This window comes from Vicugna pacos, chromosome 9 (genome assembly GCF_048564905.1).
Source record: "Vicugna pacos chromosome 9, VicPac4, whole genome shotgun sequence".
Lineage (NCBI taxonomy): Eukaryota > Metazoa > Chordata > Mammalia > Artiodactyla > Camelidae > Vicugna > Vicugna pacos.
Genome location: NC_132995.1, coordinates 76,558,243 through 76,586,188, shown reverse-complemented (window position 1 = coordinate 76,586,188; position 27,946 = coordinate 76,558,243). Strand labels below are relative to the sequence as shown.

The window sequence follows — 27,946 nt, the reverse complement described above, 5'->3', positions numbered from 1 at the left end:
CAATTTAAAAGGCAGTTTTAAAAGCTTTACTCAAATTCTTAAAAATTTCACTGTCTCCTCACTACAAATTAATTCTAGCATCATGGGTCAGCACTCCAGCATTCTACGTCCACTGCCTAACTCTAGCCCCTTACCTCCAGTCTCCTAGTACTTTAGTAGCAGTGTTTTTATCACTGAAGTGCAGTCAGTTTACAATGCTGTGTCAATTGCTGGTGCACAGCATAACAGTTCAGTCATACATATAATATATATATTCCTTTTCATATTCTTTTTCATTGTAGGTAACTTACTAGAGAATATTGAATATAGTTCCCTGTGCTATACAGTATAAACTTGTTTATCTATTTTATATATAGTAGTTAGTCTCTCCAAATCTTGAACTCCCCATTTATCCCTTCCCCCACCCCTTCCCCCACTGGTAACCATACGTTTGCTTTCTGTTTGTGAGTCTGTTTCTTCCATCAACAGATGACTGGATAAAGAAGTTGTAGTATATTTATACAATGGAATACTACTCGGCTAAAAAAAATAATACCATTTGCAGCAACATGGATGGACCTAGAGACTGTCATACTAAGTAAGCCAGAAAGAGAAAGAAAAATATGACTTGATATCACTTATATGTGGAATCTAAAAAAAAGACAAATGAACTTATTTACAAAACAGAAACAGACTGTCTCCTAGTACTGTCAATAAACTTCCCACATAGTCCCAAGGTGCTCCCTCCTACAGGTGTGCTCCTTCCCCACCCTGATCCCCATTTCCATTTCAATTAACTATCTTTCAAGGTCCAAATCAGATGCTACTTCCAAAAGCCTTGCTGGGTTCTGGTCTGGCTGAAGGTACCTTTCTCTTCCTCTAAACTCGCACAGTTCTTCACATACACTTACAACTCAGCACTTAAAATTGGTTCTGTATTACAGTTATGCATCTGTGTGCTTTTACAATATTGTAAGATCCAATTTATCTCCATAGTACTTAGCATAATGCATAAACCACCTATAAGCTGAAAAAAATGCTTGTTAAGTTAGTGAATAAATCAGCCAATCAGTATTGTGGGCAAACAGCCCAGTTTTTGCTGGCATGATTAAACAATTAGCATCCATGAGGGTGACTCTAAATACTCAAATGATTAGATTCTATTCAATCTACTGTTTCACAAGGCAAAAATAAGAATAACATTTAGAAACACTACCATCAAAATGTTTAGGATAAAAATCAACTTTGACACTAGTTTTCCATTACCTAGAAAATTTACTCAACTTGAACAATTCATTACCATCCAGATAAATACAGATACATACTCTTAATGAAGAACAGCACCATATGAACAACAACAAAAATAACAGCACCACAGAGACTGAGAAACTACAGAAGCCCATCTTGCAGTGTATCAGGAATAGCTGTTTAAAATACAAGTCTGAACATGTCATTTCTTTATCCTTAAAAAATTCTTCAGTGACTTCTTAAACTTCTTAGCAAGCATCTGAAACATCAACTCCGCTTTTCTGACATTATCATCTCCCCAGACAACTGTAACTGGTTCTCCCAACCCTTCGTAAACTCCAGATTCTGTTCCTTTTGTGCCACACCATGTTGGTCTGCAGCTGAAATGTCCCACTTCATCCCTTCCTGCACTTTCAGGGCCAGCGGCAAGCTCGCAAGCTTCCTGTGACAGCACACCTGTGCTTACCCACCTGGTCACCACGACTAGGCCCGCGCAGCTGCATGCGGGCTTTCGCGGCCTCTGGGATAGCACAGCCTGGCACAGCTGTTAGTAACTAAACCTTGACTGCGTGGAAATCCCCTTGGACTACTGCTTTATTTTTCTCTCTCATTTTAAACATAATGACAAGAAACATATCAGCATGATCCTTTTTCTCTTTCTTTCGAGGCTCTACTTGACAATGAGACAGACAGCAAAGGCAGCGGGGAAAAAGAAACCCAACTTAATTCCCAGCTCCCCTCAAACTGGGGCCTGGGCTAAGCCAACAGCTTGAACCCCCAGCACATACAGTCCATACACCACTTATTTGCATACTGTCCCGCAGAGTTCGCTAATTCTGACAATTTTACATGTGTTGTGAGCAACGCTTTCCTAAGGTCTCCGACATCGGGGCATGGTTCACACCTCTCACATATCCCACGTACAGCCTCGCCTGGAGAAACTGTCCAGGTATTTGGTTTAATTAGAAGCTAGTTTGTTCCTCTAGAGTTTAATTATAGTAGAAAATCAAAATTTTCTTGTACTCTTTTAGGCTGAATGAATCACTAGAAAAGCATGTAGTTTCTTGAAGATGCAATACAGTAATATTTAAAAAGACACCACAGAAGATACTCATGAAAAGACAAGTAATTTAATACATCTTGAAAAGCTTTCTCAGTCCTGTTTTTCCCTTTCCCTCAGCAGACAGCGTTCCTTCCGCATTTTCTACAATGACAGAATGACTTCCCTAGCGGCTCACACCCAGTCCGCCCCTGGCGCTCCTCAGCACTTACTGCCGCAGGCCTCTGTGGCCAGTGCCGCCGCCACCGGCAGGACCGGAAGCAGGCAAAGAGCCTATTAAGCAACGTGCCATCTACCGTTCCGCTGAAAAGGAACCGGTATGAGAAATAAAACAAATGATTTTGCTAAAAAAAAAAAAAAAAAAGAATGTGGATATATTGCATTAGTGGTATTGACTAAAAGATCTAGCACCAATTTTTAGTTATTTTTTTCTCATTGGAAAAGTCACTCTTCAATTATAATGGTGGATCTGTTGTAGAATGCTTTACTTCCAAACTGTCAGCACGAAAGTGTTCTGAAGACACTGAGACGAAGCAACGCCCAATGTGTTTCCATACGTAAAAACATTTTTCCTGCATCGATTTTAAGTAGCTAGAAAGTCCCAATTTAGTTTAAATATCCAAGGTGAGCATTTGATTAAAATATATGGTCTACAGATAAACATCTGAAAACAGTGAGTAAAGAAAGTTCACTTGCTGCCACAGAAGAGTTATAATTTCTAAAATATTACTACTGTTGATTCTACTCACTACCAGTTTCTAAAAGAAAGAGTCACTTAAGAGGAGTGTTTCCAGTTTGTGGACAGTGACCTCTTAGTGGGTAGTAAATCAATTTACTGGATCATGACCAGTATCAATTTTTAATGAAAAAGAGTAAAATAGAAAATATTAGAATGCATCGCACTTAATTCAGGTGGGTGAACGAGTGAACAAGTGTGTATATGTATGAATATGAATTTGTACATAAGGTCAAGACGTAAAACGAAGTTCCAATAAACATGCTGAACACCACCGTTATTTTTTCTTCTTTTTAGGAGGTTACAGATTGCTATGCTATCATAGAACAGCATTGTGCAAACACACACTCATCTTACTGATATATTTCCTTTCACAACATTCTCCCTACTTGGACTTCAATTATTTCCCTTTCTTTACCTATTAAAAATTCACTGTTACTTTGACCTCAAGATATTTTCGGGGGAGCGTGGGGGCATAGCTCAGTGGTAGAGCGAATGCTTAGCACACACAAGGTCTTGAGGTTCAATCTCCAGTATCTTCACTAACAAAAACAAAAACAAAAGCAATTTTTTTTGTTCCTGATTGCAGCTAAGTTGATAGAATATACTTTGCCTTAAATAACTTTAAATATTTAAAAAATTGTAATAACCAGGGTGATCCTATCATTTATTGTGCAATCCAGGACACTTGTGAGAGGGAAAGAGGCACTGTCACTTTGATGCTCTTCATCCTGCCGGTATAAAAAGGATGCCGTTTAATTCAAACGTTACTAGACACAAAAAGTCGATAGTTAAAATAAAAAATCCAAAAGCATTTAAAATGAATTATATGAAATTTCTGATTTTTAATGAAAATTAATAATGTTCTAATTAAACTGTATAAATAATCAACCAAGGGAAAAATACCTGTATGAGGTATTTTAGATATTAATCTAAAAAGAACAAAACCGGAAAAAGAAGTCCACCAGCAGTGTAGTCTATGCTGACTGGGACAAATTCCTGATTAAGAAGTATGTCTTGAATTTACAACGTAGGATATAAAGTAAGCCCTTTGAACTAGTCTCTTTAGACAAAGATCCTTCAAAAAAGCACAGCAGCTTCATAATTGCTTGTCCACAACTGAAGGCACAAAAAATTATTAAACAATTTATCTGAACCTGCCCAATGGATGATAAACCGGACAACTCTGGGCAAAATTTAAATATATGAAGTTTACTCTTTTTCGACAATTTAACTTTGTTCCGAGTCTAGTTACTTCTTCCACGTCTTTAATTCCAAAGCTTTCCTACTATCTTCATTATTTCCTTTTACTTAAATTAGGACTTATATTTGTTACCATAAAAATTAGCTTTATGTTACACAGTTTGGCATTTTAAGTATCTTCTCTTAAAAAAAAAAAAGGATTTCTTAGGGCTCCTGAGTCCCAGTTCTGTGTTCTTCCCCCTTCGCTTCTACTTGACATTCCCTCTTTCTTAGTTTTCCGCCAGAGGAAGGGCCCACACGTGACCTTCAAGGGGCGTGTAAACCCTGCACACACAAGCACTCCTCCCTGCGCACGGCAAGTGCATGCTTCCCGGGTGGGCCCGAGCTTCCGCACAAGCCTCTGAAGGGTCAAAAACGCCCGCAAAGCCCTCCGTCTGCCCACGACGTCGGACGCAGCCGAGCCACCAGTAAGTGCACATTTGGGAAGCGGAGGGGCATCCTTTTCACTCTCTCTCCCTCAAAAAGCCACCAGCTCGCAGAGAAGAGACCAGGAGCTGGTGGCATCGAAGGCGGCCTGGGAGTTTATTCCATCATAGGTAACCAAGCAGGCCTCTGTCATTTCCTCCAGGGGCACCTAAGGTTTTTCCTCCCGAGTAGGCCACATAATTAAATGTTCGTATGAACCGAGTTGGCCTGAACTAGGAGGACAGACACCAGACGCCGCTGTGGAGACTTCAGTTCTGCCTGCTCTCCCTTTGCATTGCTTCAGTTTTGTGCTATACTTGGATTAAGGGAAATTAAAAAAATTTTTTTTGTATTTCATCAAAATAGCACCTACATATTCTTGAACGATAATGCCTTTTACTCGTATGAATTGATGAATCCGTTATAATGACCCAGTGGACCCTCCAGGACAACAGGTTGGGACCACTGCTTTATACCAGTTTATACTAAACTGACAGGGATGAAGAGAGTGGGCATGAGGACTTTATAAATACAGTACGGAATTCCACTTGGAAAACAAAAAACATTTATAAAGCCGATTTTAAAAACCCTTCTTACTCGCATGAATAAGCAGCAAAGATACCTTCTGTGTAGCTCTACTCGTCAAGAAGAGCTTAAAACTCAGGGAAAAGTTTCAGAATATCCACGGGAGCATGAGTTTTTGTTTCTTAAAAGCGGTTAGGGGCTGCAGAAAACACCGCCCCAGACCCTTCAGTGCTTCATTTCCCTTCACTCTGTCCTAGGGCAGAGAGAAGGGCAGAGAAAACACATTGCGTATTTTCTGACACCTTTGGCACTTTGGTTAAGTGTTTAACAATATTTTAAACATACTATCCCTTTCTTTTGATGCCCATAAAAATGTATCCCTTCTCGTGCTGTATTTTTCTCAAATGATGGAACTTTTTAGATGACAAAGTGTCCATGAGAACGCGCCCTGGGTCACCGGAAGGTCACTGCCAGGTATCCATAAGCCATCAGTCCTATGTTCTGAAGGACTTTCCGACGAGGTGAAGGCATTTTTACTGGACTACAGCACCTGCCTTGTTGGATGTTTACTTTACGTGCCTGAACAGTAGGAATGGAACGTTTTCTAAACTCCTCTGAAACTGAGCCCAGGCCTAAGCACTTCCTGGGTCCCTGCCCCCTCTAGTCAGACTTCCCCAGAACACTCCCCACCGTGAACCCACCTTCACCTTCAGATTTCCAGCTGCCTTCATTTTGTATGTGGTAGACAATACAGATTAAAAGGAAAGCCCTATGGGTAAGACAGCCTTGATCTGAACTTCAATTCTGCTATTATTAACTGCTTTAGTCTGGAAACCTTGCTTAAGTTCTCTAAGCTCTAGTCTCTTGTAAAACGGAGAGAATTCTAGTACCAACAACTCAACTGGTGGTGTGAAAATTAAATGTTACACTTGTAAGCTGAAAAGCACAGTGCCTGACACACAGAAGTACTCGATACAAGTTGGTGGCTATGGTAACAATAATGAGGATGTCCTGTTTCTACAGGCTCTTTTTTTTTTCATGGCCTCCCTGCCTCTGATGTCTGCAATCACCCCCTAAGACTGATGACAGCAGGAGTAACATCCTAAAGACTAAAATGTCACAGTAGAAGGACTAGTCCAGCAAAGTAAAACTCACTCTATTTCCTGCTTTTTAATAAAAATGGTCAGCAGTCACCCCTGGTCATTTATATATTAAGTTAAAGGATAAAGCGAAGAAGCAGAAGAAAGAAAGGCACCAGTGTGAAGACAAGTGTTCCTCTGGTGGCAAGAACATACGGGATGTGAGCTGCAGGAAGACACGAGGAGGAGCAAAACCGCTGGTGAACAGCAACTGGAAGAAAGCAGAAGGCAGCCACGAAAGAGCAAGAGAAACGAAGACTCGAAGGAGAATTTTAGGCAAAAGGATTAATGTAGATTTACTTAGAAAAGAGAACATTTTAAGATGTGAGAGGAATGGGATTTGCTAAAGCAGGGCAGCTTGAAAGGCTACAAATGAAAAGAGCGAGGCATTCTGGAGGCTGTAAGAAGCAGTATCACGTATGAGTGAGCGAATACAACTCCCGCAAGCTAGCAGCACGAAGAGGCATATCTGCCAGGCTGGGCTGACCAACCAAAACCAACACAGAGATGTGCATGCTAACACTTACGTGCACGGCTGCATTCATTCATCTTAAATGTAGTTCAGGGGCATTGAAAGAAAAATCTATTCAGTTGTCATCATGAGCCACTTTTAAGGTCCGCCCCCTCAAAGAGTTGATCCATAGACTAATGAAGACATTAGTTTGCTTGGTTTTCTATATAATTTCCTTTTCTAATAAAGCATTTTCCCAAGCTAGAACTACCATCTTTTTCACTGAAGAGAGGTGTCTTACTAGAATCTACTAACAAAAATAAATTTAAAAATCAAGAACAGTATAATTTAAAAATCAGCTGGAATAATGTAGACTCAAAAGCTCCACATCTCTATTGGGTTACCTTTTCCCCCAAATCAAGTCAATAAGAGCCAAATGAAAAAGAGTAACTTGCTTAAAATTATAACCAACAGTTTACAAGTTGCTGAAATTTAATGTGTTTTCCAACTCAACTGCTGCTTACAAAAGAAAGCCATAAATATCATCTGAACTAGCACCAGTCTGGTGTGAAAAAAAAGTATATTGTATCAAACAGACTTGCTGTGTTATCTGTTCAAACATACCTGTACCAGTCAAAAGTCCAGCACTCTTCTTTCGTGCATAAGCGCGTAAGTGGTTGGACAGGCTAACAGCACTTGTAAACGTCGTATTGCAATGCACACATGTTCTAAGCGTCACAGGCACACCTATCGTTCAAAAGAAAACTATAATCCAGTTCTCACTTCAGAAAGGGAAATTTTCTTAGCTAAAAGCGTGAAGAAAAGCACCACAATAAAGATGGTTTAAAAAACGTTCATTGAATTAGCTTAAGATAAGGAGGGGGTATTAAGTTAACTATTAGTCGTTTGGAGTTAGTGTTTAGAGCCAACCCATGCTCTTTGGAAAGGGAGAAGCAGAATGTCTTGAACCTCTGAGCTCCTCTGGATTTAACACCTATTGTCACTTTCTTGCAGATTTCTGTGTTACGCAGATTATTTCCTAAACCTAAAATACAATCCTGTGATTTGAATAGCACAGTTCCGTTGAGAAGTTTCAAAGTTTACAACATTACCAATAAAAAAAATTAAAAAGTCTAGTTGACAAAGTGGTAATGAAAGTGTTTTACCCACAAAACCGTAAAAGGCTCAATACTAAATTAGGCTTTCTGATGAAGGCTGGGAGAAAAGGTGGTAAAACACACCACTGAACAGCTGTTAGACACAACATTTTATTCAGGGCATTTTATGTTCATTACTCTGAGTGTGCAATCAATAATGAAAGTTAATGATTTGAAGTTTTTTGCTAAAATCTTTGTGCTAAACAAATGATCAACAAGCTGACATCTTAGTCATCACGGTAAAGAAAACAAGTTGAAACAATAAACTCCTAACTTCTCAGAAAACCCTCACGCCCCCAACACATTTCAGCTGGTTTCTTCGGCATTACTGTGGTAGCCGCAAATATGCTTTCCCTCTCCGAAGGGTACTTCGGCCAGCACAGCTAACATACCTTCCTTGTATTTCCCTCTGAAAAATGCTAAAAAGTTACCTTTGAAAGACTTTCTTTGTAAAAGAGAAAGAGCCCTATTAACCAGGAGCCGATACAAGAGAAACTGTTTTTCAGACGACTGACAGTACAAGGTCATCTTCCCTCAAATCAGAACTGCGTTACAAGTACGTGGGGTATCCCAATGTCCACCCGGAGCAAGCAAAGCAACTCGCTATTGATCCACCGACCAGTGCCTTTTGCCTCAGACACACTCAACCCAGGGCTGAAATTATGAGCCCATCTAAATTCATCTTCAACATTCTTAACTTCCAAGGGAAACCTACAAAGACACAACATTTTTCTAGTCCAAAATTATAAAACCAGACTTAGGAACACCAAACAAAGCTTGGCAACTTTACCTGCCACATCATTTGCCAATACATACAAAATATTTCTTTGAAAAGAAAAACCACTGGTGCACAACCACTAAGCTAAACCATCTGTTCTGTCCCATTAGAACACCACAGTAAAATCTCAAAGCCTAAACCAATGTTCTGTACTCACAACAGTTCTCCAAAACCAAACTGTACCACGATACAATGAGAAACTGGACTGGGAGAAGTTTCTTTGGGTTAATCACAACACACAATAGATACCAATCCATTCAGTTTAAAGAGTGTTTTGTTTCACCTAAGCAGTAGGAAAACCAACAACTAAAATCTTGCAAACAGCATCACTTTGGAGCATGGCAAAAAATATGGCATCCTTGTCAGTAACACTGCTTCTGAACAATGCAACCTCCCATCCAAAGAACCAGCCCCCAGCCACAGCACATTTTATCTTTACAGGTCAGCTTTATTTATTTTTTTTTCCCCAGTTTGTTTTTGCTTTAGTTCTCACCTTACATTGAGACCAAGAGACGAGGCACAGAGAACTCTGTGCTGAGGAACATCAGTTGATGATTTATACAGAAATAACACTATAACCAACCTCTGCTCTGCAAAAAAAGCAGCTTAAATGAAAAAGGTTCTGAGAAAGTATTTTCTACACATATCCCACTACAGGAAGCGTGATTAAATTGTGTGTAAATTACATCCAATGGTCACAAACGTCCTCTTACCTGAGTGCATAGCGAAGTCCATTTTCTGTGGTTGGTACATCAGTGGACTGTCTTCATTTAATGGAAGAACACATTTCTGAACAAATCTCTTTCTTGCAGTTTGATTATGGATCTTTTGAGGAGAAACAGAAGAATTCCGCTCTTCTCCCATCCTTTTATTTTTAAGCAGTTCTATCAGTGTAAGAGACTGACTCTTTCTTCCACTGGGCAGTTCTGGTTTCGTTTCATCGTATTCATTTAAGAAACTCAGCCCTTCTTCCTCTGATGCAGACACTGATAAAGCTTCAGTCTTTAGGCCATTACGGTATGTTTCAAGAGGTATAACACTTTGAGACAGAAAGTCATCACTTGATGCGAATTTTTGAGCTACAAATGGTCTAGGAATAATACGACGACTGTTCAGTGCCTTTAAGATCTTCTCGTATTTTTCTTCGTTTTGCATCATCTCATTTAGAACACAGATGGGAGACTTGTGAGCGTCCCATTTGGTCTTTCCCAGTCTTTTTAGGTGGCCTCTAACATGATTTGATAATCCGATTTTAGTATCAAACCAACCACCACAGAGCTGACAAGTGTGTTCAGAGGTGGCTTCGGACTTCTCTATAGCTAAAAAAAAGTTTTTAAGAGTATTATCAGAATTTCTTATAAACTGGTCACCTTAAAACAAATCAACTCTAAAATATAAAATTATGTGATTCTAACAAAGACCAAATGTGAGCAAAACCTTCAAGTCCTTTGAATTCAAACACAGACATATTAGCCCAAATGATCCACATGAAAACTTACCTTTTCTAACTCGCTTAACGGGTGTTCCTGTCCCAGTCCTTTTGAAATGCTGCATTTTGTCACTTGTGGCTATTTGTTCAGGTGAAACAACATGACGGGCTTCGTAGCTCAGCCCTGCTCTGTGGAGATGTCCCCGGACATGATTTGACAGCCCAACACCTGTTTCAAATGTTGCTGGGCAGTAAGGACACGATTTCTTCTCAAGAGACAGATCAGTCCAATGAAAAACAGAACTGTGTTTTGACAATGAAGTTTCTGCATTTTCCAAATGCTGAGGATCATGTATCTCATGCAGAAAGCTATTAGTTCCAGCATCTTCGTAATATTCAAAATAAAAGCCATCGTTCTGATCATAACTAAGGGCAGTACTTTCTCCAGGCTCTTGGCCTTCCACCTTGCTTTTAAACAGTGGGAACAGGTTCACATGCTCCTGATTAATGTCACTGTAGGAGTCATCCTCCACAGTCTGTGTAGCGTAGTCACCCAGCTCAACATTGTCCCAGGAACTTTCGTCTTCTGTTTCGTAGCTATCTTTCTTTTCAGCAGAATTGAGTTTCTGCAAAACAACAACGGTCATTTTATGCAAGAAATCTGGATAGCTGTCCAAGTCTTCTCCTCCAACAGAACTTTCCTTCTTGGATTCCTTAACTGCTCTCCTCACAGCTACACGCCTGTGGTCTTTGAAGCTTTCTGGCCTTTTGGTGTCAGAGTTGTGAGGGTCTGAAATAAAACTATTGTTGTGAGAATTACTTGATGATGAAAACAGATGCAGAGAATTCAACGAAGTAGCTTCTTTTTTGAAATGTAGAGGATATGATTCACCTGATTTTTTGATCATCCTGTAGTTCTCATATTTATGTCTGTATAAATAGTTGCTGTTTGCCTTGGCATTAGATTTGTCTTTTGCTGCTGGATGGAAATACTTGGGTTTTTGGTCAGCGCTGCTTTTAGCTGTAACAGCCTCGGGGGGAGAGTTTCTCTGAGCGCCCACACCGACCCCTGGCTGAGCGATGCTCTTTCGAGCCTTCTGTATCCTGTGTGGCCGCTTATGGAGTTTTGAAAAATTACTGGATTGTGAGGATGATCCAAATGTTCGCTTCACATCTTGTTTTAAAGCAGAGTTCTTTGGAAATGTTGCTGACTGTTGTTTAGCTAATGGTTTAGGACTGTCGATATCTACAGGTTCTTCGAGGATGTCACTTTTTCTTTTATCAAGTCCCAGAGGGCTGCCAAATGAGTCAACACATGATGACGAATGCAAGTACTCTGTGTGTTTTTTTAAAATACTTCTGGCTGAAGCAGTGAAAGGACACATCTTACATATGTAAGTAGCTGACTTTTTGGATGATCCAGTAACAGGGTCTTTCATGAAAGTCTTTTTTTGCGTTTTTCTCTGCGCCACGTCAGAACTGACGATAGGGCATTTTACCACTGCCCCGTGGGCAATTCCTCGATGGCATTCCAACTCATTTTCTGTCACGGCCATGAAGTTGCACTCCTCACAGCAGTAGTACCTTTTGTCTTTTTCATGAGTCTTAGCATGCTGCACAAACGTTTTAGGGCAGTTGGTACCAAACACACACTGAGGGCACTGAAGCCGTGCACTTCTCCCTTCATCCTGAAGTTCTTTCAACTCACGAATTTCCTCCATTAATTTCTGTCTTCTTTCTTGGTGAATAATCATATGCTTTAGTAGTGAGTTACGATCCCGAAACGTCCGTCCACACTCTCTACAAGCGTATGGCCTTGGGACGTTAAGATGGCGAAAGTGACTGTTGCCATCTAAGTGATACATCATATGCCTGTGGAGGTGCTTCTTCTCCCTAAAATTCACATTGCACTTTGTACAGGGGTAGAACGACGGCTCTTCAGTGCTGAAGGTAGCAGGTGACTCGGAATCACTTTCTTCACATTTCTTTTTCAAGGTATTTGCAAGGAAAGTGCTGGTGTGAACAGGGGAACTGTCTTCTCCACACTTCTCTGGGTTATAAATTAGATGCTGAAAGGCATCCACAGATTCCAAGTCTTCCTCAGTTGATTCAGGCTTCACTTTTGATAATGCGTATTTCTGTGAGTCAACTGCTTGCACTTCTTCATTCTGTTCCATAAAGTCTACTTCTAGCATTTTTGATTTATTGGGCACACAATTGGAGTCACTAAAGCAATCCTCAGTGTAACGAGTTATCTTGCTTACATCCATTTTTCGTTTTCTCTTTTTTTCTAGACCTACTTTAGAGTGAGCTGGAGCTTTGTCTACTGTATCTTCATTAGTCATAAGAAACTGAATGAACTCTTTTTGGGGATCCCAGTTGGCATCATTTCCTGACCTAAATTCATCTGTACCTGAGCAAGTTCCTGTTAATGTACTGACACAGTCATCTTTTACCAACACATCATCACTATCCTCGCCCACCTCCACTTGGTTTATTAAAGTGCTGCCTGACTTTATACTACTCCCTACTGAATTCTGAATGTCACAACCAACTGAAGCAGAGGTAGGTAGTTTTTTAATGGAATGGGCTGGATTCTTAGCATGTGCTACATCTGATAACAAAAATAAAACTTGGTGTTGATTTGCTTTCTGTGGTGTGGACAGCTGAAGATCTGCTGCCACCTTCAAAGCTGAACAAGATTCCGTTGTTGGCTGATCCACAGGCTGTCCAGTGGTTAATGAAACACTGCCTTTATTCATACTGGAAGTCTTAGACAAGGAGGAGTGTGAAACTGGTCCATTAACAGCAGCTCCTTTAGGCAAGAGAAAGTCTTCACTAGAGACAGTGGGAGCACCAGCGTGTACAAACAGGGCAGACTGGCCTCCACTTAAGGCTTTTTCAGATTTGTCCTCTGACAGTTCTTCAGGCAGAGTGAATGTATTGTTTTTCTGAAATGGTATTTGACAATCTTTTGGTTTACGAACTCCACTCTCTTTGTCTGAGATAAAACTGTTGTCATTTAGGAGTTCTTCTTTAGCACCAGAAATATCGGTGTTTATCTTCAAATCATCCATATTGTTGGCAAGCCCATTTAACACATTTAGTCTAGAAAATGGAAAAAAAAATTTAGTTTTGCATGAATGAGAAAATATTATTAGAAAGAATGGAGAGTTGAAAGTATATATTTTTATTAGCTTAATTCTACTCTTTATATTAAGATCCTAATAATTTTTCAAGAATGAAAAACACTTTAGAAAGTCAAAAGACTTCAAAAGTGTTGCAGAGGTTAATTTTTCCTTTTGCTAGGCAACAGCAATCCAACACTACACATATACAAAATGTCTAGGGAAAAGCAGCATGAACACAAACACACAGGCACGTAATATAAATGAGTATGCTACAGACTGAAAAAAACTTTTAAAATCTCATACACAGATTGCTGATAAAAAATTATCTCACTTAAGTAGATTTATTAGGGACATTCTATACTGGAGAATAATGTAAGCTGTTAAATAGTGTAGAAAGTAAAAGTTCTATCATGTATAGTAAGTTCCTTCTCAGAGGAAGGTAACAGAACACTGCCGGGAAAGCCGCTTACTTGAATGTACACGCGTGCTAGCAACATCAGTGGGCGATGTATGAAACAGTATTTCTTATTTAAAATAAGACTGCTTTGCTCTTAGTGTTTCATTCTCCTAAAATTTCTACTAATTTAAAAAATGTTTTATTCACTGGGTTTTATTCATTCCTTATGCAAATTATCCTTCATTCTAAATTAGTAAAGTTAAAATTAATGAAATTTTGTTTCTTCAAACTTTCATAACCCAAGTCCCCCAGTTCCAGGCATTCCCTGAAGGCAGTTACCTCATTTATGATCTGACAGTCTACTGCAATGATCTAAAAATTTTTACTCCGAAACATCAAAAATATGTTAAGTTTTTACTTTACCTCATATAAAATATACATTATATTTTTCTAGGCATATTTGATAACATATTTAAGCATTATGAGAAGACAGCAGAATATTTTAAAAGGAAATTTCTGAAAATTTGAAAGACATACACACCATGGTTATAATTACTGCCTCTAATATGAAGAGTTTCTTTGTACCCTGTTCTTACTTTGCTCTTAAAAATGGCCGCATTATATAGGAATTACCTATCTTCTTGGAAGAATGTAAGCTCTTTGAGGGCAGGGACACAGCCACCTTCTTATCTCTAGAACCTAGTACAATGCTTGGCATAGATACTCAGCAATTTTTGTCGAATAAAGGACTAACACGGTGAATGAATAAAAGCACAATTACAAAATTAAAAGTTCCTAAAGTATAAGAAGAAAAACAATTTTCTTTCTATGAAATGTGGACAGTCCATTCAAGTAATGCAAATTCCATCACAGTTCTGACTTCTGGACTCAGCAATTGTACCAAGGCCTTCAAAGTACCCAACAACCCTTAAGTACAATTTAAAGAACCGCTATTCGGCAACCCCAGGTATTTAATTATCTGAAGTACTGGCATAAAGTTCCTTATTTCTTTTTCTTGCACCTAGTATTAAGTACAGTTTATTCTCCAAATATTTACTGACTGCTTACTGTGTGCCAGGCACTGTCTAGTAGCAGGAATTCAGACTAGGTTCCTGTCCTCAGATAAAGAATAAAGTCTTCCATTTTTCTTTTACAGTATTTTTAATTTGTACAATGTGTAATCCTAACGTAGGAGAGCAGGAACTTACAATTGCTATCTACAAATTAAAACATTTTCAATAAAGTTCATTATTTCCAATATCTTTTATGGGACCAATTACATGCTTTGTAAAATGTTAAATCTAGTTCAAGAATAAAAGAATTGTTTCTAATTGCTTTCTTCTTATTTCATAACTTACAGCAGCACCTACAAATATGACCATATTCTCTCCTTAAGATGTGTTCTTTAATACAATAAATACTACAAATATCTTTCTTTGGTATTATTGTTTATATCAATAATCATTTTTTCTGCCCCTCGTAAGTCTTAGAGTTCTGCTGTGAGACTGGCAAATTTCCACAGTAATAAAAATAGACTTCAAATAAGATCATATTCAATGATATCACTCCAAAATGGTGCTAATGCAGCACCCAGCAGGGGTCTCTGCATCACATACACACCAGTTAAAAACAGGCAGCACATAAACATGAGCTAGGAAAGCGTGTGCAAATGTCAGTGAGAAGAAAAGCAAAGCTCGGTGCTATACCATTACCCATTCTTGGCATTTCCATTAAGTTAGCTAGAAAAAGTAAAATGCCCAGATAGGAACAATCTCACAAATCTGAAATGGATGATAGAATTTTTTTTAAAACTAGCCTGAAAGACATTTACTTCCTATTCCTCTTTTTCACAATCACTGAGGTAGACAAATACATGCTCAGTCGATCTGAAAGCCTATATTAGCTTTTCTCAACAGGAAGCAGCGTTGCTAACGAAGTGGTAAATTCAGTGTTAATGAGTGGCTTCACTGTTACCACCTCAGAGGTAAAACCTTCCATGTTCCATGTTCCACCCATCTGTTCTGGTGTTAGAGGTTCAGAGATGGAACAGACGCTTTCCATTTAAAGCAACTTCATTGGTACTCCCTGAACAGCAGGGTGACAAACTATGGGAACATCACGTCAGCTTGGAGATTGCATCCTTATTACCAGAATGGCTTTATAAGAGCCTACCGTGAGTTGAAATTTTGAAGATATTAAAGTATTTTGCCCCAAAACATAAGAAAGAATATATGTGTATAACAGATATTTTTATATACAAAACACATGTACTAAGAAGAAAAATGAAAGATCAAATCAAATACTGTTAAAATATAAAATCAGGTCTTTAACAATTGAAGTTCTTTACACCTACATAATGAAAAATGCCTTACTTGCTTCCAATTTGATTATCTCTAATCACAAATAGAGAAGTTACTTTTTTTTCAGAAAAAATTTCTTATTAGCACATTAATATTAAAAATCTACTGTATCAGTTAAAAAAATATGCTATAAGAACTTGAACCAGTAAGCTGGTATTTTAGCAAGAAAGGAAAAATTTTCTGGTTTAATTTTCAGAAGGTATTTTAAATGAAAAATGTTCAAGATACATTTTTTCTTAACAGTATTCAAGACTCACCGCTCCTGCACTGGGATACAACATAGAACAATGGATCACCAAAATCCGTTGCACTGAATAATGGATCCAGAATTTTGACACCAAAAATTATCTCCTTCTGTTCACAGATGCCTGTGTGGCATCCAGGCATGAAAACATTTGACCTATAAGCTAATTTCACACTGTCTCAGATAGTTTTTTCAACTGTCTTTATATAGAAAAACACATGTAACAGAGTCATTAATACCAGTTTATGTTAATATAACAAAGTAGGGGACATATTTGAAAGTAGACAGTATTTATTAAGTTTAAAAAAATAAAATAAACAAACTAATGTTATATTGTTTGGCCTCTCTAAATTTCAATGAAATTGCTGCATCAGTTAGGATCTTTTCACTAAATATTTAAACACTATTACTATGTCCTCCTCCATGAATCATATAACCATAAAATTTTTCCTTTAACTGATTTTTTAGATGTCCTTTAAAAACATTCACACACTTCGCAAAAAGCTGCAAATGGAGTTTTAAATCTACATAAAACATATTTCAGTTTCCAGAAGATCATAATGAGCTCCACAGCTATGACTGCCTGCAGTTATACCCCGTGAGCACTAAAAAAAGTGCAGAGGTCAGATCTGTCTTCAAGATGGCAGATCATCACGTATGTGCCTCAAGCTAGACTTATTGTCTCAGAAATCTCAAACATCAGTATTTTTGCAAACTATCAGCACTTGCTATAACACCCTCACTACACTACATCTTGAGGTTACTACAGAAGAAATGAGGTGATAATTGCATATTAACATAATTATTCTGTAATCCCTCTGAGCAAGCTTCCTGGGTCACTAAGTAATTCAGATTAGATACAACCTTCCTGTCATCAAATCTATGCTGTCCACTTTCGGTTCATGAATAATTCTTTTTTTCATAGAAAATTAGCTTAATTTCATTCTTTTATGTACATTATTAATTGTATTTATTGCAAGTAGGTTAATATTTTGTGGGTACTTATTACATAATGCCAACCTTTGTCTTGTAGTATAATTTCACACAAAAATATAGTACAATTTGCCCTCATTATGCATTAGTTCATTAATAACTATATTACATAGCTATAAATAAATTATAATGTTGCCCACTAGCAGAGTTATAGTTAGGATCTGTGAGATTTTCACAAACCCCATGTTCATTTAAATTATCCTTGAGAACACATGACAACTTCAGTTAGTCATATATGAGGTTGGGTCAAGAAGAGAAAAATCACTCACAATTGTCATTCTAATTGCAACACAAATCTTAATTAACTGAAATACTACATCTAAAATTACTTCGGTATTTAAGTCTATATATACACTGTACACAACACACGTACCTAAGTTCCCCCTAGCGCATGATGCAAGTGAGGACAGAGCACACCACGTATAACCAAGTCATCCAGGCAGCGCCCTAACGCCGACACAGCGCACTGAGAGAAAACACTAAACGAAATGCTGAACGTTCGTAAGGGTATCCAGCACATCACAAAATGAAATGAAGGGAAAACCTGTTATGTTTAGCCTAACAATTAGCCAATAGAATGAATAATCTTCAAATGTCTAATCAATGTGTCTGAATCATACAGATGTGGATTTCACCTCAAGGTTAAGAAAAACTAGAAACAGGAACCATTCAGCATCGCACAAGGTTGTCTTACACAAGAGTGAGCTGAGTGGCTCGGCAGGCTGGACTGCTGGTCAGGGACACTGCGGGAGGGAATGTCGCACTGGAGATGAGATAAGATGATTTCTAGGGTCCTTTCTCATATGTACTATATAATACGCTTAAAGTTTGGTTAGTGTATTACTAACATTTGACATTATTTGAAATATTGAGCTAAAAACAGAAGTTAAATTTATACTATTGAACTTTAAAAATATTCTCTAAATTCAAAACTACCGGAAATAATCCTTTAGTTAACTTGTAATATGTTGATAAGCCGATTCTTGAACAATGAAATACAGCACTAAATGACTTACCACACTGAGGCCTTAGAGCGGTTTGCAACACAAAAACTCTATGTACAAAGAGGTCTTTTTCCTACTGGCAACACCAAAGATAAAACTGTCACTGAGCTTGAAATCTAGAAAATACATACATAATGAGTAGAAAAAAAAAACAAACATTGGGCACGTAATACTTTCTAGCCGGCAGCATGTGGCACTGCCATGACACACTAATGATCCAGGTATGATTTTAGTACCTGTGTCCAAATTACACTGAACTTGTTGAATAGCTGTGTTCCCGATGCCATGTATCATCCTCATTACTTAACAGACGTTACAGACAGTTAGGTACTAGATCATAAATACCTAATAATACAAAGTGATTCCTATTGCAAAGTATGTTAAGTACTAAACAGAGTTTGACACATCTCAAGAAGCTGCTATAGGTAAACCCAAGCAGCAGGTAAGGCAAAGAGGAAAAAAGAAGGTGGCCTACAAAGGCATAACTTTAACAACCTGGCAAAATTATTTAATAATGAGAAGCAACAATAGCAGAAAAGCAAATGGACATTCACTAATCAAAGGTCAATTTCCTAGTGAAGAATTTTCCAACTGGAAGAGGCAAAGCAATGAACTGCAGATGCACCAAAGGAGAGCCCTACGTCATATGCAACATGGAGTGACTGCTGTGTTGTGCTTTCACACAGTCAGAACAAGACAAATGATCATCTCAGTTTTGATAGGGTAAATGACAAACATGCACACGGTTCCAAAAAGAACAATTCACGTCTTCTTAAAAAATTTAAATGCGTGATAAATTCCTTCAGATGACTTACAAACCAATCAAATTTCTGACCACATTAGTATAAATTAACACAAGTCCAAAATGTGTCAATTCCACACTGCAGAGGCAGTGTGTCAACTGTGCCCTCTACCAACAGAGTTTTAAACTGCCACAAATTCTTACTTTACTTTGGGTCTTTTGGGGTTCTTCAGTCTATGACTTTGCTCTTTGTTCTTAAGATATTTCATTAACCCACCATGTTTAATAAGTGCAAAATAAGCATGTTAGAAGTCCTAGGAAGACGAAACATGTAATTATATTAGAAGTGAAAACAGAGATAATAAAAAAATACCCAAAGTGGTAAGACAAATATTATATATGCATATGGAATGAACTGCTTCAGAGAGAAATAATTCTTAAGGGCAAAGAGAATTTCATCATTAAAAAATTACTGTGCCTATGCACTTGACAACAATCAGCAAGAGATAAGGAAATGTGAGGAAGAAAACCTTGAAGTACAGAATTAGCACCATCAATGTCAGATGTTGACTTGCCTACTGGTTACTCAGGAGAAGCTGGGAATTCATTCAACAACTCAAAAAGTAAGAGTGTTCTAGGTGCTGCTGATGAAACTTCTGCCCCAACCATGAATGATTCCACAGGATCAAGCTCCATTACAGTAACCACATCAAAATTAGGGGCAGGACTGCAAATGCAAACAAGTGTGGCTTTGAAAGAACTCCTTACAACAGTCAAAGAGATAATCTGTGCCTTGATATATTGCCTGGAACTTAAGAAATGTTACGCTAGTTTCCTTGTAATACTCAAACAATTTTGCCAACTCTTTCAAATTCAAAGCTTCACACAGTCAATCGTATGTATTAAAAAAAACTTTTGTAGATTTTAATGGTTAAAGTAAAACTCTTATTATAAAAGTTCCATTAATTCATCTGCTAATCACATATTAACCATATTTAGGAAACACAAAATTGCTTATAGTCTAATGGGAAGTAAACATGAACGTTATTTCCCAGGATTACAATTTAATTTTACTGAAGGAGGGGTTCAGATCATAAAAAAAAAAAGTTCTTCTATAACAGGTATTTAAACTCTCATATATATTATACACATTTGAACTGTGGTAAGTAAATTCAAAATTTATGTACATTTAGATCGGAAAGTGACACTTTCACTGAGAACTAGAAAAATGAAACAGAACTAGAAGTTTTACTTTCTATAAAGTAGTATTTTTATTAAACATGAACTCTCTTACTGACATTAACAATTACAAAATTGAAATATATTTTGAAGAATATATTTGAAGAATGTATGAAGAAATTTGCTTTCCTTAAAACAAAGTATGCACCTCTCTCATATCACTGTCTTAAAAAAAAAAACATATTTTTTCGATGGCAAATTATAAACCAGCCACTGCTTTTCTTCTGATTTTACATTTGACCTGCTAATAAATTTTACGCATTACATGTTCAATTCTGAAGTTTTAATTATAAAACCATTTATAACTGTGAATTTAATTTACAAATTTCATCAAAATGTTATAGAAAACACTACATTATATTCAGAAAATGCAAGTACTTATTTAATAATTAAATGTAGAGCTCTTTTCAAACAATTACGATTTAAAAGAATTTCCTTCAGGTTTACTCAATATGAAGAGACTGATGGTAGGGGCAAGAGCAGCAATTCTGAACCACGAGAGACAGAATGCATGACTTCCAACCTAACCGGCCAATAAAACCAAAATGTTATCAATAGTACACCCCCGTTCTATGAACGGTGACTAACGCATATTTAAACCTGAGTGTTGCTGGTAGCTTTAAAACAAATTGTACCGCAGTCTGAGGAAGGCCACACAGGATGCGCACGTACAAAGCCTGCTGTCAGTGAGCAATGCATCACGTCCCCAGTGAACAGCGTGGGCTACACACTCCAGCTCAGAGGGAGCGGAATGTCCTACAGAAGACCGCGGCAAGAAAGGCCTCGCAGGAAAGAGAGGGCTTTAGCTAAATTTTATAGTGCAGTGTCAGAAACTCCCTCTCAGAAGCAGACATGCCTGGGTTTGAGAACCAGCTCCACAGCTTCCAGCTTAGTGCAGTTACTCCACTTCCCTTCAAGTTGTTTCATCAACAAAGTAAGAGTGAAAACTACTTATAAGATTGTGAGGATTAAGACAATGTACATAAAACATGGGGCAAAGGGACTGATGTTCAGCAAGTGCTCACTCAGCGTTTTCCCCATGACCCTTGCCTCATTTATCTGATGACGACACTGGATTTGTGCACTGCTCTTAGTGGTGAAGGAGACCCGCACAAGCAGAAATGTATTCTGGAAGGAGCGTCTGGGACCTGACACCACCCCCAGGGTATAATAAACAAGGTGAGTGAGCAGACGCTAAAGAGCCCCGGGGAGACGCGTTTCTTAAGAGGTGCTGGGACCAGAACCGTACCACTCCTATGGGGACAAGGCAGGGCTTCAGGGAAGCCACATTCAATAACCCGGTGTTCCAAGGAAAACAACGTGGCCACTCAGGATCTAAGAGTTTCTGATTCCTTAGCTCTATCGAGGACATGAATTTATCTTTCCTCTCTTACACGATGCCAATGAGATGAAAACAGACGGACTAGAAGAGAGGGACATGCCAAGGGAAATAAAACCATGACCCAGAACAGCCAGAGACAAGGGAGATGACAATCTCAAATAAAACAAAAACTAAAAACAGGCTTCATGCAAAAGAATGGGAATCAGAACAGCATCAGACTTCCCGTCGAGACGTCAGTGGAGCAGTAACTTCAAAGCTCGGGGTTCAAATTACGTTGCCTACGCAGTCCCGTGCGGAGACAAACGACACAGCACTCAGGCTGAGGGTGCAGTGCGCGACGGTACCACTGCCCTCCCCCTTCAGGAAACCCTCCCACCCAAAGGCTGAGTGTGGGAAGGGACCTGAAAATGGCTAAACACAGCCTGCTGAGCGGGCCTTTACAGCAACGAGGCTGAGAGTACCCGCTAGTATTCACTGTGACTGAAACACACACTCAACGTCTGCTTAAATTACAAGGTTAATCACTACAAGAGTACAAGGAGTAAACGTACTTCATATCCGCAGATCCTGGAAGCTGTTGTGTTTCAAATAAAGCACAATATGCTTTGAGCAGGAGGCTAACAACTCTGAAATGAAAAATTACTAAAAAAGTAACCAAGCAAAAGCAATTCTCAATAGACGAGCTGAAGAGCAGAGCAAACATAGCTGGTGAACTGAAGTAATCCTCCAGTAGGAAGATCCTTTCACTAGGGAGTGGGACGAGCACAAAAAAGTAAGAGAGGAAGTAAGAGACGTTACGTCTAGACTCACACATTTTAACAAGTATAATTAGAGAAGAGGAAACCAGGGGAGCAAGGAAGGGGACACAACAGAAAAAGATTTCAGAGCTCAAGAAACATGGAAATTGTCAGACTAATAGGGCTCCAAGGCTGCGCAGCAGGATGAAGAAAAGACATGGCTCTTGAGGACTTTTCAGAACTCTAAGAATGAAAGGAAGAAGTCTACTTAATTCTAGAAAACAAAACAAAGAAGCCTATCTGCAAAGGAACAAGAACACACAGTTCATCATCAGTAGTGCCACCAAACTAAGGTTTTAAAAAGTCAAATTTATGGGGAAAAACTTACATAAGCAGAATGCACTTGCTGCAATCTCCTCCACCCTTCCCACTCTCTCCCTCTTCAGTGAGCAACGCAATAGTCTGCTGTAACCTTCTACTCCTTTTTCTTATCTTCCTTGTCCTCTTTCATTCACGCTTCATATCCAAACCCAAACCATCAGGAAATCCTACTGCCATCATCTTCAGATGGCATCTAGAAGGCACTTGCCTCTCACTCCTGCCATACCCAGGCCCACTACTGTCTCTCCCTGTATTATTTCAACAGCTTCCTCATCTGGTCTCCGTGTATCTACTCTTGCCCACGTACCATATATTCTCAGCACTGCAACCAGAGTTATCATTTTAAAACCTAAGAGGGAGAAATTTTCTCAAAACCTTTCGATGGCTCCCTGTCTTTCCCTCAAAGAAAAAAACATCCTTATGATACCCTATAAAAGGTCCTACAAAGGTCCTTCTCAGTAACTCTTTGAACTCATTTCTTTCTCCTCTCCTCAACTCAGTCACCCAGTTCCAGCTATTCCTTGAACACATTCTTTCCACATGAAGCCCTAGCACTGACTATCCCTGAGCTGGAATGCTCTCTCTCCCAGGAACTCTCATGGCAAACCCCCCATCTAATCTGCTTTTGCTCAACTACTTTCTTTCGAGTAATGCCTACCCGGATGACGCTGGTTAAAATTACATCCAAAACTCACTCACCTTCTCCCCATTGCTGACATTCTCAAACACACACCAGTTTACCCTTTTTTTCTCCATAACATTTATCAAGATGGTTCAATTTAAGAAAAGCAATCAATGTAATACATCATATCAATAGGACAAAGGGAAAAACTACACAGTAGTCTCAACAGATGCAGAAACTTGACAAGATCCAGCACTGTTTCACGATTTAAAGCACTCAGGAAGCCAGGATTAGAAGGAGTTTCCTTAACATGATACAAGGCATCCATGAAGCGCCCACGGCTAACATCACACTCACCAATAGTAAAAGACAAAATTTCCCCCCAATCCAAGGCTGCCTGCTTTTACCACTGCTATTTAGCATTGTACGGAAAGTTCCAAGCACAGCAATTATGCAAGTAAAATAAACAGAAGGCATCCAGCTGGAAAGAAAAAAGTAAAACTACTTATTTGCAGACGGCACAATTCTATATGCAGGCACACCCCGGAGATACCGTGGGTTCAGTTTCAGACAACTGCAAAAAAATACTGCAATAGAGAGAGACAAGGCAAAATGTTTGGTTTCCCAGTGAGTATAAAAGCTATGATTACACCGTGCAGTTGGCCCTTGAGCAACAGGGGTTTGAACTGCACAGGTCCACACAGTGCACCCCATAGTGCTGCACAATCCGAAGCTGCTGAATCTGTGGATGAGGAACCTCAAATACAGAGGGCTGACTCTAAGTTATACTTGGATTTTCGACTGTGCAGAAAGTCGGCACCCCAACAACCCCCTGGTTTTTCAAGAGTCAACTGTAGCATACAACAGTTATTTCTAAAAAAAAGTACATTGTTTAGCATATTGTATGTATTGTATGTCTAAAAAATGTACATACCTTAATTAAAATACTTTATTGCTAAAAGAACACTAATCATCATAGGAGCCTTCAGCAAGTTGTAATCTTCTTGCTGGTGGAGGGTCTTGCCTGGATGGGATGGCTGATGACTGATCAGAGTGGTAGTTGCTGAAGTCTGGGATGGCTGTGGCAATTTCTTAAAATAAGACAACCAATAAAATTTGCCACACAGGTTGACTCCTCCTTTCACGAACAATTTCTCTATAGCATACAATGCTTTTTGATAGCATTTAACCCACAATAGAACTTCTTTTGAAACTAGAGTCAACCCTCTCAAACCCTGCTGCTGATTTATCAACTAAGTTTATGTAATATTCTAAATCTTTTGTTGTCATTTCAAGAATCTTCACAGCATCTTCACCAGGAGTAGATTCCATCTCAAAACATTTTGCTCATCCATAAGAAGCAACTCCTTTAAGCTTTATATTTATAACAAACTGAATAATGAAAAAGTTTGAAATATTCTAGGAATTACCAAAATGTAACACAGAGACATCAAGGGAGCAAATGTCATTGGAAAACTGATGCCAAAAGACTTGCTCCACACAGGGTTGTCACCAACCTTCAATCTGAAAAAACATGCAGTGCCTGTAAGCACAATAAATCGAGGTATTTCTGTACAGAAAAGCCCACAGACTCCACACAAAGAGCTTACTAGAGCTAATATAACAAATAAATTCAGCAAATTCGCAGGTATAAGATCAACATACGTCGATCAGTTGTGTTACTCCATGCCAGCATTTACAAAAGCATTCAAAATACCCAGGAATAAATGCAGCCAAGCAAGTGAAAGATCTGTGCAGTGAACAGTTACAAAGCGTTGCTGAAGGACATTAAAGCCTAAATAAATGGACAGACAGCCCACGCTCACGGATTAGAAGGCAAAATACTGCGGAGACAGCAGTACTTCCCAAAGTGATCCACAGACTCGGTGCGATCCCCGTCAAAATTCTAATAGCCTTTTTAAATAGAAATAGATAAGCTGATCCTCAAAATCACATGCAACCACAAGGGGCCTAGAGGACAAAAACAACACTGAAAACGAAATAAAGCAGGGGGACTCACAACGATTTAAAACCTTACTACAAAGCTACAGTAATCAGTGTGGTGCTGGAATGAGGGCAGACGTACAGGGCAATGGAATAGATCTGAGAAGCCAGAAGTAAACCCAGACATTCATGGCCAACTGATTTAAAACAACAGTGCAAAGACCATTCAAGGAGGGGAAGAACCGTCTTTCCAACAAACGGTGTTAGGGAGACAGGACAATCGTGTGTAAAAGAATGAAGACAAAACCGCGGCTCAGATCAAGCACAGAAATTAAATCAAAGTGGATCAACAGAGTAAGTGTCAGAACTAAAACCATCACGCTCCTAGGATGAGGCTTAGGGATGAATCCTTATGATTTGGACTTGGCAATGGACTCTTAAATTTGATACCAAGAGCATGACGAACAAGTGAAAAAATAGATAATTTGAACTTTATCAAAATAAAAAACTTGAAAAAACAAAGTAAAACACTTTAGGCAAAAAACATTATCAAGATATATCTGATAAGGATTTAATATCAAGAATATATTAACTGAACAAAAAAACAGAAAGTCCTATTTTTTAAAAAGGGGGAAGGACTGAACAGACCTTTCCCAAATGAAGAAATACAAATGGCTGACAAGGCCATGAAAACACGTCCGCCATCTTGGTCGTTAAGAAAATGCAAATGGGAACCACAGTAAGATGCCACTTCACACCTGTTAGAATAGCTTTATTTAAAAAAAAACCTGGAAAATACCAAGTGTTGATGAGAACGCAGAGACACAGACACCCTTGTACATTGCCAGTGAAAACGTCAAAGGTGCACCCACTGTGGACAACAGTTTGGCGTTCTTAAAAAGGCAACACAGAATTACCACACGACTCAGCTATTCCACTCCTGGGCATATATCCAGGTGAAATGAAAACTTGCATACACACGGAGACTTGTACGTGTCTGTGACATCATCATTCGTAACAGCCCCCCCAAAAGGGTATGTGCTGCGTGTACCTGCCACCGACACGGACGAACCTTGAAAACACGCTACGTGAAAGAAGCCAGACACACAGAGGTCACGTACTGTACGACCCCTTTCATATGGAATGGTGAGAACAGGCAACTTATAAAGAGAGAAGGTCAAGGGTACCAGGTAATAGTGGAAAGGGGGAATAGGAAATGATTACTTAACAGATACAGGGTGTTGAAACATCTTTGAGATGAGAGAGTTAGTTGGTGGTTGTGTAACATCGTGAGTATACTAAATACTACTGAGTTGTACACTTAAAATGAACTGGATATTACATAAATTTCACCTCAATTTTAAAAAGATGGCAGTCATAAATGGGCCCATGTTCTGACAACATCTAATTCAGAGCAAACTTCCATTTTTTAGATCCTCTCCAAAATTACCCAACCAAGGTCCCATAACAGGTTCTAACACCCTCTTAAAAAAGGTATTCCCTAGAGTGTGAAAAATCCTTCACTGCCACAAGTTAAAAACGTGTTCAGCTATAGGTGTTCTTGCTGGTTGTCTTGGCTGGAAGATATCGACACGACTAGCAACTAACTTCTCAGCAGAAACAAGAGAAGCCAGAACACAAAGGGGTCACAGCCTAGTTAAAAGAGAGGTTCCTGTGTGTGTTATATTTCAATTTTTAAAAAGACATGGAGCATTATCTTTTACATGCTGCATATGCAAACTAGAGAAGAGTAATTACAAAAATACTTTCCAACCCAGAATTCTCTAGAGAAGAGTAATTACAAAAATACTTTCCAACCCAGAATTCTCACCAGTGAAACACTAACATCCAAAAGTAAGGGTGAAATACAGAACACGACCAGACAACACAAACAGAGAGAATTTCTCAGCACAAATCTACACCGAAAGATACACTAAAGGGTGTTCTTCAAAAAAAGGAAATGTTTGCAGATAGAAAAGAGAAGATGCAGGAAGAGATAGAAAGTGAGAAAAATGCAACAGGTAAATCTAAAATACTGACGTAAAGCAATGATGATGTCTCATGGGGATTAAAACACCTATGCAATTAAAAATAGTTGAGTATCATGGCAAATAAACTGAGCAAGGAGTAAGGGACGGGTGACTAATGGAATTAAGGTGTTTTAGGTTCCTTGCATTTTCTGGAAAGATATTAAACACCTTAATCAGACTCTTACAGGTCAAGGATGTGCGTCACAGTCTCCAGGGTAGCAGTTCCCGAAACTGTGATCTACGGATCCCTGAGGGGCCCTGAGATCCTATCAAGGAATTCTCAAAATCAAAACTGTTCTCATAACAAGACCTTATTTGCCTTTCTCGCGCTCATTCTCTCACAGGTGTACGATGGTGTTTTCCAGAGTCTGTACGATTTGCGATGTCCCAACAGACTAAAGCAAGAAGCAGCTATGAGAATCCAGCTGTCTCCCATTAAGCTCGACATGAAAGAGATCTGCAAAAATGTGATACTACTGTTCTTGCTGAATTTTGCTTTGGAAAGTACATTTTCCACAAAATTGTGTATTTATCTTAACACTCAGTGGGATATTCTTGTTTCCCCAAACAAAAAATTATCTGGCCCCAAATCTCAATTGCGCCAAGGCTT

General features: G+C 38.8%; 1 protein-coding gene and 1 long non-coding RNA gene across 19 annotated transcripts in view; one reads left to right on the top strand and one right to left on the bottom strand.

The window, feature by feature from the left end:
* ZNF644 (zinc finger protein 644) overlaps positions 1 to 27,946 on the bottom strand; it is a 98,904-nt gene that overhangs the window by 9,715 nt on the left and 61,243 nt on the right. For 12 of the 18 annotated variants that reach the window (XM_072968245.1, XM_072968248.1, XM_072968251.1 and 9 more), the window contains 3 exons: positions 10,241 to 13,278; positions 9,455 to 10,060; positions 7,431 to 7,553 (listed from right to left, as the gene is read on the bottom strand). The exons of 4 other annotated variants lie outside the window; for them this stretch is intronic. In XM_072968245.1, the coding sequence (XP_072824346.1) occupies positions 7,431 to 7,553; positions 9,455 to 10,060; positions 10,241 to 13,278 (3,767 nt within the window). The remainder of the gene's footprint in view (positions 1 to 7,430; positions 7,554 to 9,454; positions 10,061 to 10,240; positions 13,279 to 27,946) is intronic. 2 more of the 18 variants (XM_072968255.1, XM_072968257.1) reach the window with 1 other exon arrangement.
* Positions 15,748 to 16,633, top strand: LOC140698546 (uncharacterized). Its single transcript, XR_012076366.1, has 2 exons — positions 15,748 to 15,871; positions 16,302 to 16,633. It is a non-coding gene; the product is annotated as an uncharacterized lncRNA (long non-coding RNA).